At 50.8% G+C, this 15,067-nt stretch overlaps 1 protein-coding gene and 1 long non-coding RNA gene across 2 annotated transcripts in view; one reads left to right on the plus strand and one right to left on the minus strand.

Moving 5' to 3' along the window:
* The window catches only part of LOC310712738, a 279,033-nt gene that overhangs the window by 224,476 nt on the left and 39,490 nt on the right, over positions 1 to 15,067 (minus strand). The window lies entirely within an intron of this gene.
* PTGIR (prostaglandin I2 receptor) overlaps positions 6,514 to 15,067 on the plus strand; it is a 54,128-nt gene continuing 45,574 nt past the window's right edge. The window contains exon 1 of the mRNA XM_083515951.1: positions 6,514 to 8,690. Within this exon, the coding sequence (XP_083372077.1) occupies positions 7,848 to 8,690 (843 nt within the window). The 5' untranslated portion in view covers positions 6,514 to 7,847. The remainder of the gene's footprint in view (positions 8,691 to 15,067) is intronic.

Raw genomic sequence — 15,067 nt, forward strand, 5'->3', positions numbered from 1 at the left:
CTCCAGATTACTGGGAAGAAAACCAGGCGGCTGGGCTGGCTGGGCTTCACCACAGTTCTCAAGGATCGGGAGAGACAGGCCAGCCCCATGAAGGGAGATGGTGAGGTATGTTTGGATCAGGAGCCATGGAGAGCTGTCCAAGCACTGCGAGGGAGAAGGAGTGCAGGCCCCTCAGCTGCCCCACAAGTAATGACCTGACTTCTTGTAAACCTAATAAGTTTCCTAATAAGTTAAGGGAGAGCGTTGTGCCCGTCCCCGAAGAAATGGAGATTTAGACAGGCTTTACAGGCACGGTAGCTGGCAGCCCTCGCCAAGCATCCCTTTGGCAAGAGGTGGGCAATCCATCATGCGGCAGCTGTGCCCGGTCTGCTGCCTTGCTCAAGGAGGATGGAGAGCGTCCAAGTAGGACCCTGAGAACCGGCTGCCTTTCTCCGCAACCGACCGAGGACCCTTCTTCATTCTCTCGAGTCCCAAACACCATCACCCAGAATGCGTGCGAAATTCCTACGCTCAAACAAAATCCCTTCTCCGAGGCTGGCACACATCATGCCAATCAAGCACATCTGCCTGTATTTTGCATGCATAATTTTGTTTCCTGTAGCCACAGAGAAATGAAATCCCATGGGGATTGTCCTTTCCTTCTTTCTTTCCTAAGGAGACCCTAAAGGTAAAGGGACCCCTGACTATTAGGTCCAGTCGTGGCCGACTCTGGGGTTGCGGTGCTCATCTCGCTTTACTGGCCTAGGGAGCCGGCGTACAGCTTCCGGGTCATGTGGCCAGCATGACTAAGCTGCGTCTGGTGAACCAGAGCATGGAAACGCCATTTACCTTCCCGCCGGAGTGGTACCTATTTATCTACTTGCACTGGTGTGCTTTCAAACTGCTAGGTTGGCAGGAGCAGGGACCGAACAACGGGATCTCACTCTGTCGTGGGGATTCGAACCGCTGACCTTCCGATCGGCAAGTCCTAGGCTCTGTGATTTAACCCACAGTGCCACCCGCGTCCTGTTGAGACTCCTTAGGGTAGTGATAAAGCGGGATATCAAATCCAAAGTCCTCCTCCTCCTCTTCTTCTTCTATCATGCAACCTCTTCCTCACCTTTTTAGTTTAGAGAAAAGGTCCCAAACATTGAAATTGTTCATGCAGGAATTGCTCCATTTTCTGAACCTTTCCCAACTTTAGGATATCCTTTTTGAACTGAGGCAACCAGAACTGGACACGGTATTCCAGCTGCAGCTGCACCATGGATTTGTATAATGGCATTATATCGGCAGTTTTATTTTTCAATTCCTTCTCTAATGGTCCCTGGCATGAAATTTGCCTTCTTCACGCCCGTCATGCATTGACTCAACATCATCATCGAGCTATCTGCTTCTTACTGTGACCTCAGGGTCTTTGCATCACACTGCCAAGAACCGAGGCAGTAAAAAAATGTCACTCTCAGATCTGCGAGTCCTCAGAGGCCTCCTTTTTTTATTTTCTGGGACAAAACCTTGGTCAGATCCCAGCAGACAAAACATAAGAGAGACTTGCTGAAGCTGGTCCTCGCGTGACTGACCTACCTCGCAGTGTCGCTGGGCGGATGGTTGCAGAATGTTGCAAAGGACTGTTGAGAAAGGCCTGAGATCATCGTCCCGCAGTAATGGATGGATGATTTCATTTGGAAAAGGGCCTGGAACAGAGGCTGCTGAATAATGAATGCTGCCTTCCCAGCGGCGTTAAGACAAAACGATCAGCTGGAAGCCGAATGCCTTGAAAGGGCAAGCCAATTAAAGGCGAGTTTATCTCTGGCACAAAGGACGGAAACATCTCCCACCTGTTGCACTGCCAGGAGTCTGGGCTGAAAAGGCCAGAGAAAGGGGTGTGTGGCAAAGAAGGTGAGAAGCGTCTCTAGATACAGAGGTCACAACCTTCAGGGGTCCTAAGCTCCTAAATTGGTGGTGGGCCCCCACCATAGCTGTCAACTTTCAGATTTGAAAATACAGTGGTACCTCAGGTTAAGTACTTAATTTGTTCGGGAGGTCCGTACTTAACCTGAAACTGTTCTTAACCTGAGGCACCACTTTAGCTAATGGGGCCTCCCGCTGCCACCGCTGCACGGTTTCTGTTCTCATCCTGAAGCAAAGTTCTTAACCTGAAGCACTATTTCTGGGTTAGCGGAGTCTGTAACCTGAAGTGTATGTAACCTGAAGCATATGTAACTTGAGGTACCACTGTAAGGGATCAGCAGCCTCACCTGTCCGGGGGACAGTCTACGGGATATCTAACACTCCGGGAGAGCAGCAGGAAGCAGCGGGAAACGACGCTGAAATAAGGGAATTTCCTGGGGGGGGAAGGAAGCTTGACAGCTATGGCCCCCACATACATAACTCAAAATAAAAACAAGATGAAACCCTAAAATGATATGTTAATAATAATAATAATAATAATAATAATAATAATAATAATAATAATAATAATAATAATAATAATAATTTATTATTTATACCCTGCCCATCTGGCTGAGTTTCCCCAGCCACTCTGGGCAGCTTCCAATCGAGTGTTAAAAACAATACAGCATTAATATTAAAAACTTCCCTGAACAGGGCTGTCTTCAGATGTCTTTTAAAGAGAAGGTAGCTGCTTATTTCCTTCACATCTGAAGGGAGGGTGTTCCAAAGGGTGGGCGCCACTACCGAGAAGGCCCTCTGCCTGGTTCCCTGTAACCTCACTTCTCGCAATGAGGGAACCGCCAGAAGGCCCTCGGCGCTGGATCTCAGTGTCTGGTCTGAATGATGGGTTTATCTTCCTGTCGCAGTGGTACCTATTTATCTACTTGCGCTGGCATGCTTTGCTTTCGAGCTGCTAGGTTGGCAGGAGCTAGGACGGAGAAACGGGAGCTCACCCCGTCGCCCGGATTCGAACCGCCGACCTTCTGATCAGCAAGTCCAAGAGGCTCAGTGGTTTAGACCACAGCGCCACCCACGTCCAGCACCATGTTGTTCTCACCTTGTCCAACCAGATGCCAGTGGAAACCAGCAAGCAGCAGCCAATCGCAGGAGCCCTCCTCCAACCATGGAGACAGCAAAAGCCATCATGACTAGTAAGGGAAATATCCAGGCGCTGGCGAGGAGAGACCTGAAAACACATTCCACTGTGCTGATGTGCATGATTATGCACAACTGCAATTCGAAATCCAATAGGGTACACAGTCTTAGTGTGCCCAGGTTACACTGGAGGTGTCGAAGCAATGATTCTTCAACATCAACTTCGTTGGACTGGTCATGTTGGGCGGATGCCTGATGATCGCCTTCCAAAGCAACTACACTGGTACCTCAGGTTAAGTACTTAATTCGCTCCGGAGGTCCGTACTTAACCTGAAACTGTTCTTAACCTGAAGCACCACTTTAGCTAATGGGGCCTCCTGCTGCTGCTGCGCCACCAGAGCACGATTTCTGTTCTCATCCTGAAGCAAAGTTCTTAACCCGAGGTACTATTCCTGGGTTAGCAGAGTCTGTAACCTGAAGCGTATGTAACCTGAAGCGTATGTAACCCGAGGTACCACTGTACTCTATTCCAAACTTTTAAAAGGAAAGCGTAATGCTGGTGGTCAACAAAAGAGGATTTAAAGACTGTCTCAAGGCAAATCTTTAAAAAGTACTATAAACACAGACAACGGGGAAGCACTGGCCTGCGGGCGCTCCAGTTGGAGAACAGCCTTTAACAAAGGTGCCATGGGCTTTGAAGACACTTGAACTGAGGACGCAAGAGAGAAATGTGCTAAGAGGAAGGCACAGTTTAGCAAACCCCTCACCATGATCAACTCCTGCCCGGAAACCAATGTCCCCACTGTGGAAGGACGTGTGGGTCCAGAATTGGCCTCCACAGTCACTTATGGACTCACTTTTAAAACCGGGTTGACGGAAGACAATCTTACTCAGCTACAAGTGATTGTCCAAGAAGAAAAAGAAGCCCAGGTTAGTGTCCTGTTGCAGACACTGGGTGCAACTACCCAAGCTGCCCAGCAGGGGAAGCTGAGGTCTTCCTTTCCAGCAAATTATTGACGGTCTCCATTGCTCACTCTACCGCAGATGGATCTGCAGGACTCCTCTCCAAGGACCCTCCCAGAAAACAGCTGACAACCCTGGAGGAAGTATGGGTGGAGATGGAGAGAACGGGAAGGCTGGAGAAAAAGACACACAAATGGTTGCCTGAGTGGCGCATGCTCTAGTTATCTCCCGCTTGGACTACTGCAATGTGCTCTACGTGGGGCTACCTTTGAAGGTGACCCGGAAACTGCAATTAATCCAGAATGTGGCAGCTAGACTGGTGACAGCCACCAAGACCACATAACACCGGTCTTGAAAGACCTACATTGGCTCCCAGTACGTTTCCGAGCACAATTCAAAGTGTTGGTGCTGACCTTGAAAGCCCTAAATGGCCTCAAAGGCCCAGTATACCTGAAGGAGCATCTCCACCCCCATTGTTCAGCCAAGACACTGAGATCCAGCTCCGAGGGCCTTCTGGTGGTTCCCTCATTGTGAGAAGTGAAGTTACAGGGAACCAGGCAGAGGGCCTTCTTGGTAGTGGCACCTGCCCTGTGGAATGCCCTCCCTTCAGATGTGAAGGAAATAAGCAGCTATTTTCTCTTTAAAAGACATCTGAAGGCAGCCCTGTTCAGGGAAGTTTTTAATATTTAATGCTGTATGGTTTTTAACACTTGATTGGAAGCCGCCCAGGGTGGCTGGGGGAAACTCAGCCAGATTGGTGGGATATAACTAATAAATTATTATTATTATTATTATTATTATTATTATTATTATTATTATTGCAAACGATGCCAGTTGAACGGGGGCGAGAGAAGGCAGGTGTGTGGGATGCTGAATGTTGTCTGATGTCGTGCAAAAGAACCTTGTGCGTCCGAAGTGGCAATTGGGATGCATATATTCAGTTGCATATATACATCCCAGTAGTGATGTATGGAAGTGAGAGCTGGACCATAAAGAAGGCGGATCGCCGAAAAATGGATGCTTTTGAATTCTGGTGCTGGAGGAGACTCTGGAGAGTCCCATGGACTGCAAGAAGATCATACCTCTCCATTCTGAAGGAAATCAGCCCTGAGTGCTCACTGGAAGGGCAGATCCTGAAGCTGAGGCTCCAATACTTTGGCCACCTCATGAGAAGAGAAGACTCCCTGGGAAAGACCCTGATGCTGGGAAAGATGGAGGGCACAAGGAGAAGGGGACGACAGAGGACGAGATGGTTGGACAGTGTTCTCGAAGCTACCAGCATGAGTTTCACCAAACTGCGGGAGAAGGTGGAAGACAGGAGTGCCTGGTGTGCTCTGGTCCAGGGGGTCACAAAGAGTCGGACACGACTAAACGACTAAACAACAACATATTCTGTTGCCCTGATTTCATGGAACCATAGAGGTAGAAGGTCTTTCAAAGGTCATCTGAGCTGGCCTTCCCCAACCTGGTGGCCTCCAGATGTTTTGAACTACAACTCCCATTGGATGATGGGAGTTGTAGTCCAAAACAGCTGGAGTGTGCCGGATTAGAATCATAGAATGAACCCAGCTTCTTCTCCCTGCTGCAGCAAAAAGCACTCCTCTTTTTCCAGCCCTGCCTCAATGCAGTAAGGGTTGCCAACTTTTTTAGCTGGTTTCGCTCCTGTGCCTTTTACCGCCCAGCCCAAATTAAGCAACCGATTGATTGGTTGTATCTATACCCCGCCCTTCCTCCCCAAGGAGCCCAGGACGGCCAAAGGATCTGCAGTCCAAAGACAAAAACAAAGCACAAACAGTCTAAGACGGTTAAAACAATCCAATAACAATAAAACCATATCTAAAACCAGCTGTAGTCTCAGTTACAGTTAAACATATCCGTCCATCCGAGTTGCCAGGAACTGTAATAATTCCCTCGCACATTGTCTCGACATTGGGAAAGGGCTTGCCTGCAAAATCCCTGTTCCTTGGGCTGCCTTTAAAGGTCTGAAAATGTGGCAATCCTACTCACACATTGCTCAGCTTCCCAACCAACTGAGAAGGGCCAGGGCTGGATCAATACCATTTGCTGCCTGACCCTGAGGATAGGACGCTACCTCTTTCTTGCCCCATGCACAAAAGCTGGCCAGCCTGCCAGTGGAAGGCCAGGAAACAGGGTGGCAGCAGAGCCCTTGTAGGCCTTCAGCCACTCTCTGTTTCTCCCCAGCTGTCAGTTTTTGCCGCCTGAGGCGGTTGCCGCACTCTGGCTAATGGCAGCGCCGGCCCTGAGGCCAGGCAAGTTGGCCAACTCCTCCTCCCTGTAGTTAAGAACATCAGAAAAACCTGCCGAATCATGCCAGTGGCTCACCTAGTCATAGAAACATAGAATTGTAGAGTTGGAAGGGACCACATGGGTCATCTATTATTTTTAAAAATTTTATTCATTTTTCTTTTTCATTCATTACATACATCTCATATTCATAACATTTACTATGCCTTCCCTCCTAAGGTTCCCTTTACCTATAGTGGTTAAGAGAGGTGGACTCGTAATCTGGGGAACCGGGTTCGCGTCTCCGCTCCTCCACATGCAGCTGCTGGGTGACCTTGGGCCAGTCACACTTCTTTGAAGTCTCTCAGCTCCACTCACCTCACAGAGTGTTTGTTGTGGGGGAGGAAGGGAAAGGAGAATGTTAGCCGCTTTGAGACTCCTTCGGGTAGTGATAAAGCGGGATATCAAATCCAAACTTTTCTTCTTCTTCTCCTCATGAACTTGTCTGAGCCTCGTTTAAAGCCCTCCAAGTTGGCGGCCATCGCTGCCCCCCGAGGGAGCAAGTTCCTCGTTGCAAATTCTTACGGTCTGGTTGTGGTTAAATGACTTAAGTTCCTGTTACTAGGCAGCCCTGGGGAGCCTGCAGCAAACTTTCCTCTGGATTGCATTAGAGCAGGTGGGTGGGTGGGGGATCTGTCTATATAATAAGGAATGAGTCTCGCTGACGGGGAAAGCTCTCGTGCCTTTACTCAGCAGACGAGCCAGTTTGCAGTCATTGAAGGAAGGAGAGAGAGAGAGAGAGAGAGAGAGAGAGAGAGAGAGAGAGAGAGAGAGAGAAATAAGCGTGGGAGTCTGGTTGGAAAAAAAGAAAGCTATCAGCACCCATTGGGTGGGTAGGCCAAGCCCCACCCACCCTGTCCCTCCCCAGTCCCCGCCTGCCTACTTGAGTCGAAAGCTACTCCCTTACGAGCTCCTGACAGCTCAGATGTTCACCCACGCAAAGCCGGCAGCAGCCAGACACACTTTCGACGCTGGGCGACTCATTCGGAAGCAAGCAGACTTCTTCACACCCAGCCAGGGATGGGATGGGGAAGGCTCCGTCCTCAGATACACCAGCCCAGAGTTGTCACATCTGGGAACTCCTGAGCTGCAGAGGAAACAGAGCCCCGGACGCCTCTGCCTCGGCTTAGCCCCTCTTCCTGCTCTCTGACTTTTCTAGAGCTGGGAGGAACAGAACCCAGGACCACTCAGTCCTTTTCGGAGGGGGGGGGTCCCAGCTCCACCTGCTTTAGCCAGGGGGCATGACCCCGTCGTGACCCTAACCCCAGAACGCCGGCTGGATTCTTGCTCCGTAATCGGCTGGACTCTGATGTCGTCTTTCACAGCTTCTGGGAACCGGACTCCGGGCTCGTCTGTCGCGACGAGGCGCTGCCCTCCAACGTGAATTAATTGGGGATTGAAAGCAGGAGGAGGAGAAGGATCTGAACTCACCACCCGCCTCCTTCCTTCTCGGAACTCTGAGGCCTCGCATCTGAGAACAAGAAGTCCCAAAGCTTCCCCCTTTCTCCTCCCGGCCTTCCCCCTCTGAGACCTCCAGCCCCCTCTCCGTGCCAATGCAAGCGCCGCAAGCAAACCTGACCCCTCCGGAGGACTGCAGCAGCCTGACCCGACTGCAGAAGGACGGCAACCCCGGAATGAGCTCCTTCATGTTTGCGGCAGGGGTGGTGGGCAACATGGCCGCCTTGGCCATCTTGGGCTTCCACCGGAAGGAGCTGCGGACCAAGAGCTCGGCCTTCTGCATCCTGGTGACCGGCCTGGCCATCACGGACCTGCTGGGCACCTGCGTGGTCAGCCCCGTGGTCTTTGTGGCCTATTCGCGAAACGCCACCGTGCTGGGCCTGGCGGACGGAGGGCACTGGCTATGCGACCTCTTTGCCTTCTCGATGATGTATTTCAGCCAAGCCGCCATGCTCATCCTTTGCACCATGGCGGTGGAGCGGTGCCTAGCTATCTCCTACCCCTATTTCTACTCGCAGCACAACATCCGCCGGTGGGCCAAGCTCTCTCTGCCCGCCACCTACGCCTTCAGCGCCCTCTTCTGCGCTCTGCCCTTCCTGGGCGTTGGGAAGTACAAGCAGTACTGCCCGGGCACCTGGTGCTTTGTCCAGATGGACGTGGAGCTGACGGGGGGCGACCGCAGCAAGGCGGCCTTCTCGCTGTCCTACGCCACGCTGATGGCGCTGCTGATCCTCGCCATCTTCGTCTGCAACGGCCTGGTCATCATCAGCCTCTGCCAGATGTACCGCAAGCAGAGGGCCCGGCGGAGAGGCTCGATCAACGTGGCCCAGCAGCGGCGCCGCAAGAGCTGGCTCGGCCAAGGCGAGGAGGAGGTGGACCACCTCATCTTGCTGGCCCTCATGACGGTCATCTTTGTAATCTGCTCTCTGCCCCTCACGGTAAGTACTGCCATGGGGGTCACGGGGGGCAGGGAGGGATAAAGTAGGGGGCTGGTGAGGTGAGGGAGGGCAGCTTGGCTCAATGGTGGCAAATGTCTTGACTCAATAATGGCAAACTTCTTGGTTCAATGGTGGCAAATGTCTTGGCTCAATGATGGCAAATGTCTTGACTCAATAGTGGCAAATGTCTTGGCTCAATGATGGCAAATGTCTTGACTCAATGGTGGCAAATGTCTTGGCTCAATAATGGCAAATGTCTTGGCTCACTGGTGGCAAATGTCTTGGCTCAATGATGGCAAATGTCTTGACTCAATGGAGGCAAATGTCTTGGCTCACTGGTGGCAAACGTCTTGGTTCAGTAATGGCAAATGTCTTGGCTCAGTGGTGGCAAATGCCTTGGCTCAATAATGATAAATGTCTTGGGGACAGGAAGTGACATGATAAGGGTCAGCCAGGTTTGCAACTGAGACAACACAGTTTTCATCCGAGGTGGTCAAGAATCGTGAGCCAATCGGCTCCATCTCAAGACTAGGGAGCCCCGCGACTGCTCACCTGTGAGCACAGTGGGAGAGTCAAGCATCTCATGACCTGCCACTGCCTGGGTCTTCCACATGGCCTCAGGTGGCTGTTGCAGGAGGATTTTCCACAGCCGTATCCTGCACCGGGTTCGGGCCGAAGGCCACAACAGGAAACGCTGTGCCACATTTTCATCTCCCGCCTGCGTGCGAGTGAGGAGGGTGCACAAGACTGTCCCAGGCTGGGAGCTTTCTGCAACCTGCTTTCTGTAGGGGAAGGACTGTGGCTCAGTGGTTAGAGCAGCTGAAAGTCCCAGGTTCAACCCCTTCCCCGGGATTCCCCCAGGCAGGGCTGAGACATGGGGGAGCCTCTGTTGGTCTGTGTAGACAACTTTGAGATAGGCGGCTCAGTCTTTCTGTGCACACAGTGACTTCACAGAGACCCCCAAGTGACAGAGGCCGTTGCGCAGAAGCTGTCAAAACCAAGCTGGGATCCGTGGTGCGGTTGATGTGGTCCGATCAGCATGTCACAGACTTCCTCGAACGAGAGATGCACACACACATGAGATTAGACAGTTACGCAGAGGGGTCTGCAAATAGTTATTTAACCACGACAGATATCCAGGCCAGGGACGATGGGAGACCAAGCTTCTGATCTGAATTCCAGGGCCCCTGTTGCTGTGCAATAGCTGTCATAAACAAAAATAACATGACATGAAGGATCTCCGGGTTCAGGGGCAGTCTATCTCTGAATATCAGAGTCTGGAGAGGAACAGCAGAGGAAGCCCATTGTCCTCATGCCTTCCTTGGAAGCCACCTGAGCTCTGCTGGAAGCAAAGTTGGGGCTTCTCTGATGCAGAAAGGTCAATCCAACAAACACACCATAGTGTCAACCGTCCCTTATTTGGCGGGACAGTCCCTTATCCCAGCGCCATGTCCCGCTGCTGTCCCTTATTGATGATGTCCCTTAAATAAGCTACTGAAGGTAATGCGGCCCTTTCTATGTCCAGCTGTCCTTTGTCAACAACAAATTGTTGCTTTTTGTGTGTGCTGAATATATGCCATATGGTAATTTATGGACCTAATAGGTATCTAAAGCCATTTGCACGCAACAAAATATGTATTTTGTCAATGTAATTGTTGATCCCTTATTTTGGCTGCTGATCCCTTATTTTCGAGGCTGCTGGTCCCTTATTTTCAAATCTGTAAGTTGACAGCTATGACACACACACACACACACACACAGAGAGAGAGAGAGAGAGAGAGAGAGAGAGAGAGAGAGAGAGAGCAGTTTCCTTGTTAGGTTTGGGGCACACGGTCGTTTAAGCGTGCCCTTTAGATCTGGTCCTGAAACGCACACCCCAGCAGTGGCGTAGCGTGGGTTGTCAGCACCCGGGGCAAGGCAAGTAATTTGCGCCCCCTAACCCGTGGACTTGCGCCCCCTAACCCTAACCCCCAGATGTTGCGCCCGGTGCGGCCGGCCCCCTCTGCACCCCCCACGCTACGCCACTGCACCCCAGTGACATTCAGCCTGTATTTCTGCCTTGCTCCTCCTGCTGCTAAAAGGAAGTTTAACTGGGGCCAGGAAGAACTATAAAAGCCTTGGCAGTGCTGTGGCCAGTGGAAGTTGTAGTACAAAACATCTGGAGGGCGCCCGGTGGGGGAAGGCTGATCTATAACATCACCATGATGGCAGATCTCTGTTCAGCCTGGGAGAAGACGAGACCAGTGTAGAGCTAGCAAGGCAAAATGCTGGGAGCAGAGGAGGAATGTGTGTGCCTTGAGATAAGAGGTTAGACCTCGCACCCGTTCCCTGCTTTCTATTCCATATCTTTCCTGTTCCTTTTCTTCCTCCGTTTCCTGCTGCTTGCCCAATCGAAGAAACGCAACGGCCAAGAAAAGCGTAGTGTTTCGGTTGTAAAAAAAGGGTTTGCTAAACAGCTGGAGCAAAACTGGCTCCATTTCGGAGCATTTCACAGCAGCTTAGGATCAGAAGGCTTTCAAGACACAGAATTGCAGAGTTGAAAGGGACTCCTGAGGGTCATCTAGCCCAACCCACAGCAATGCACGAATCACAACTAAAGAATCCCTGATGGTTAACCTCTGCTGGGGGAAAAAACCTCCAGGGAGGAAGAGCTCACCACCTTGTGAGCAGGGGTGGAGGAAGGGGGGAGCGATGGGGGCAGACCACCCCGGGTGTCACCACTGAGGGGGGTGACAAGATGCCAGGCGGGGGCTTGGGGGCCCGGAGGCTCCGTGCTACCCCACACGGTCCGCCTGCCGCCTCCCCCCAGCTGTAGGTCAGCTGAGTGGGAGGAGACAGGCAGATTCCTCGGAGGCCCCACCCCTGCAGGCAGCTGGCCCCGCCCCTGGGCACGGGGCACAAATGCCATCCCAGATGCCCAATCGGCCTGCTCCGCCGCTGCTTGTGAGGTTTCTGGCAACCAAGCTGTTGTTAAAATAATAATAATAATAATAATAATAATAATAATAATTTATTATTTATACCCCACCCATCTGGTTGAGTTTCCCCAGCCACTCTGGGCGGCTCCCAATCAAATGTTAAAAACAGTACAGCATTAAATATTTAAAACTTCCCTAAACAGGGCTGCCTTCAGATGTCTTTTAAAGATAGGATAGCTGCTTATTTCCTTCACATCTGAAGGGAGGGCGTTCCACAGGGCGGGCACCACTACCGAGAAGGCCCTCTGTCTGGTTCCCTGTAACCTCACTTCTCGCAATGAGGGGACCTCCAGAAGGCCCTCAGTGCTGGACCTCAGTGTCTGGGCTGAACGATGGGGGTGGAGACGCTCCTTCAGGTATACGGGACCAAGGCAGAAGAGCGTGAGCCAGCAAAGGAATTGGCTACCCTACACACAGTCAGATGCTCACACATAACCTGCCTGTATTAATACAGAAAACTAGAACCAGAGCACCAATGATTTCTTCGTTTTCAGCTGGCAGGAGTTGAAGCCTATTGATGGCTCCTAGCTACGCTCTGCCTCCTTGGTTCGAGGCAGAAATGCTTCTGGTTCCCGGTTGCTGGAAACCACAGGAGGGAAGAGTTGGTCTTGTGTTCGAATCCTGATCACTGGTTCCCCACAGGCATCTGATTGGCCTCTGTGAGAACAGGATGCCGGATGCCATTGGCCGGATCCAGCAGGCTCTTCTTATGTCCTGAAAGCAAACATCGACCCACCATTGAGATTCCTACATTGCAAGGGGTTGGACTGGATGACCTTTGGGTTCCCTTCCAACTATTCTATTACCCTTCAGCCCCTTTCTTTCAGGAACGTTTGTCGCAGACATTTTGCAGTTGCCAATTCCCTCCCCGTCGCCTTTCTTCTCTAACCCGTCCTCCTAGCAGTGTCCAGAACGGTCCCAGAAATTCTCCTGCTGCCTTTCCCAGTTCCCTGCCGCTGCCAGAGCAGAATCCGGCCTCAGACATGTGAATCAGTCCTGGAAAGGGCCCTGCCCTTCTCCCGCGTGAGGGACCTGGTGCATGTGTGGGCTAGAGGTAATAGTACGACAGCGTGACTCTTCAGAAACTCTGGAGGGCCGGCAGCTGACGAGGCTGGATTCTGATGAGAAGGGAAGCTTTCATCATTTCCGATCTTTGCAGATGGGGCAATGGCAAGGTTGCAAAAGAGGAGGGGGGTGAGGCCTCCTCCCCTGCTTTTAAGAGCATCCTGGTCTGCAAAGCTGGGAGTTAAGCGTTATCAACTGATAAAGCCTACAGGGCATTAAGGCGCAGGAGCAAGCCTGGGTACGAATAATAAGAAGCTGGCAACTAATGAGACTTTTAATCTCTCTCTTTTTTTAAAGATATTTATTAAAGTTTTTAAAATATAACAATGAAAATGAAAAATAAAAAGAAACAAAATACAACATAAAAACAGTTAAAAAACAAATAGTTTTCCATAACATATCTTCCTTACGCTTATTTCCCCAGACCTCCTCATACCTCCCTTCTTTGTATTCCACTTCAATTTGTTAGTTCAGCAAATCCTTACAATTAAGCTTTTACCCATTTGTAAACCTTTTTTTTCGTATCTCCTAAAGCATTACAGCTGGAAACCCCTTAGTTTCTATCCAACATCCTTCTAGCATTCATTAATTTTACAATATTTCTGTAAATAATCTTTAAATTTCTTCCAGTCTTCTTTCACCATCTCTTCTCCCTGGTCTCAGATTCTGTCAGTCATTTCTGCCAATTCCATGTAGTCGATCACCTTCATCTGCCATTCTTCCAGTGTGGGTAAATCTTGTGTCTTCCAATACTTTGCAATGAGTATTCTTGCTGCTGTTGTAGCATACATAAAAAAAGTTCTGTCCTTCTTTGGCACCAATTGGCCGACAATGCCCAGGAGAAAGGCCTCTGGTTTCTTCAGGAAGGTATATTTAAATACCTTTTCCAGTTCATTATATATCATTTCCCAGAAAGCCTTAATCTTTGGGCACGTCCACCAAAGGTGAAAGAATGTACCTTCCGTTTCTGAGACTTTTAATCTCAGGGCTGAGGGTTCGAGCCCCACTTTGGGCAAAAGATAATAATAATATAATAATAATTTATTATTTATACCCCGCCCATCTGGCTGGGCTTCCCAGCCACTCTGGGCAACTTCCAACAGAATATTAAAATACAATAACCTATTAAACATGAATAGCTTCCCTAAGCAGGGGGTTGGACTACATTACACCCCCCCCCATGGTTCCTTTCAACTCTGCATTTCTACGACCATAAGGCACAGGGAGAATTATTCTCACCAATTATTATTCTTATTGATTACCATCTCACCCTTTCCCCAAGAGGCTCGGAGCAGTGTAAGCTGTGCATACACTGCATTTTAAAAGCATCTCTCTCTTTCCCACCCACAACAACAGGAATCCTGGGAACTGCAGTTTAACAGGACGTACACAGGTATAGGGACGCGGGTGGTCTGTGGGTTAAACCACAGAGCCTAGGACTTGCTGATCAGAAGGTCGGCGATTCGAATCACCGCGACGGGGTGAGCTCCTGCTCCTGCCAACCTAGCAGTTCGAAAGCACACCAGTGCAAGTAGATAAATAGGTGGGAAGGTAAACGGCGTTTCTGTGCGCTGCTCTGGTTCGCCAGAAGCGGCTTAGTCATGCTGGCCACATGACCCAGAAGCTGTATGCCGGCTCCCTCGGCCAGTAAAGCGAGATGAGCACCGCAACCCCAGAGTCGGCCATGACTGGACCTAATGGTCAGGGATCCCTTTACCTTTACACAGGTATAAGATAAAAGTGGGTGGGGTTAGGCAGGTTGCATGGGGGAGTGACGAAGGCTCATTAAGTGTCGACTCCCAGCAAGGTCCATGCCACTCCTGGGTCCTAAATGGGGTAACTGTGCCCCTGAAGGACCAGGTGCGTTGCCTGGGTGTCATTTTGGACTCACAGCTGTACGTGGAGGCGCAGGTCAATTCTGTGTCCAGGGCAGCTGTCTCCCAGCTCCATCTGGTACGCAGGATGAGACCCTCCCTGCCCGCACACTGTCTCGGCAGAGTGGTGCATGCTCTAGTTATCTCCCGCTTGGACTACTACAACGCGCTCTACATGGGGCTACCTTTGAAGGTGACCCGGAAACTACAACTAATCCAGAATGCGGCAGCTAGACTGGTGACTGGGAGCGGCCGCTGGGACCATATAACACCAGTCTTGAAAGACCTACACTGGCTCCCAGTACGTTTCTGAGCACAATTCAAAGTGTTGGTGCTGACCTTTAAAGCCCTAAACAGCCTCGGTCCAGTATACCCGAAGGAGCGTCTCCACCTCCATCATTCTGCCTGGACACTGAGGTCCAGCGCTGAGGGCCTTCTTGTGGTTCCCTCATTGCGAGAA

This window comes from Podarcis liolepis (assembly GCF_965112155.1).
Source record: "Podarcis liolepis genome assembly, chromosome: 7".
In the NCBI taxonomy this organism is placed as follows: domain Eukaryota; kingdom Metazoa; phylum Chordata; class Lepidosauria; order Squamata; family Lacertidae; genus Podarcis; species Podarcis liolepis.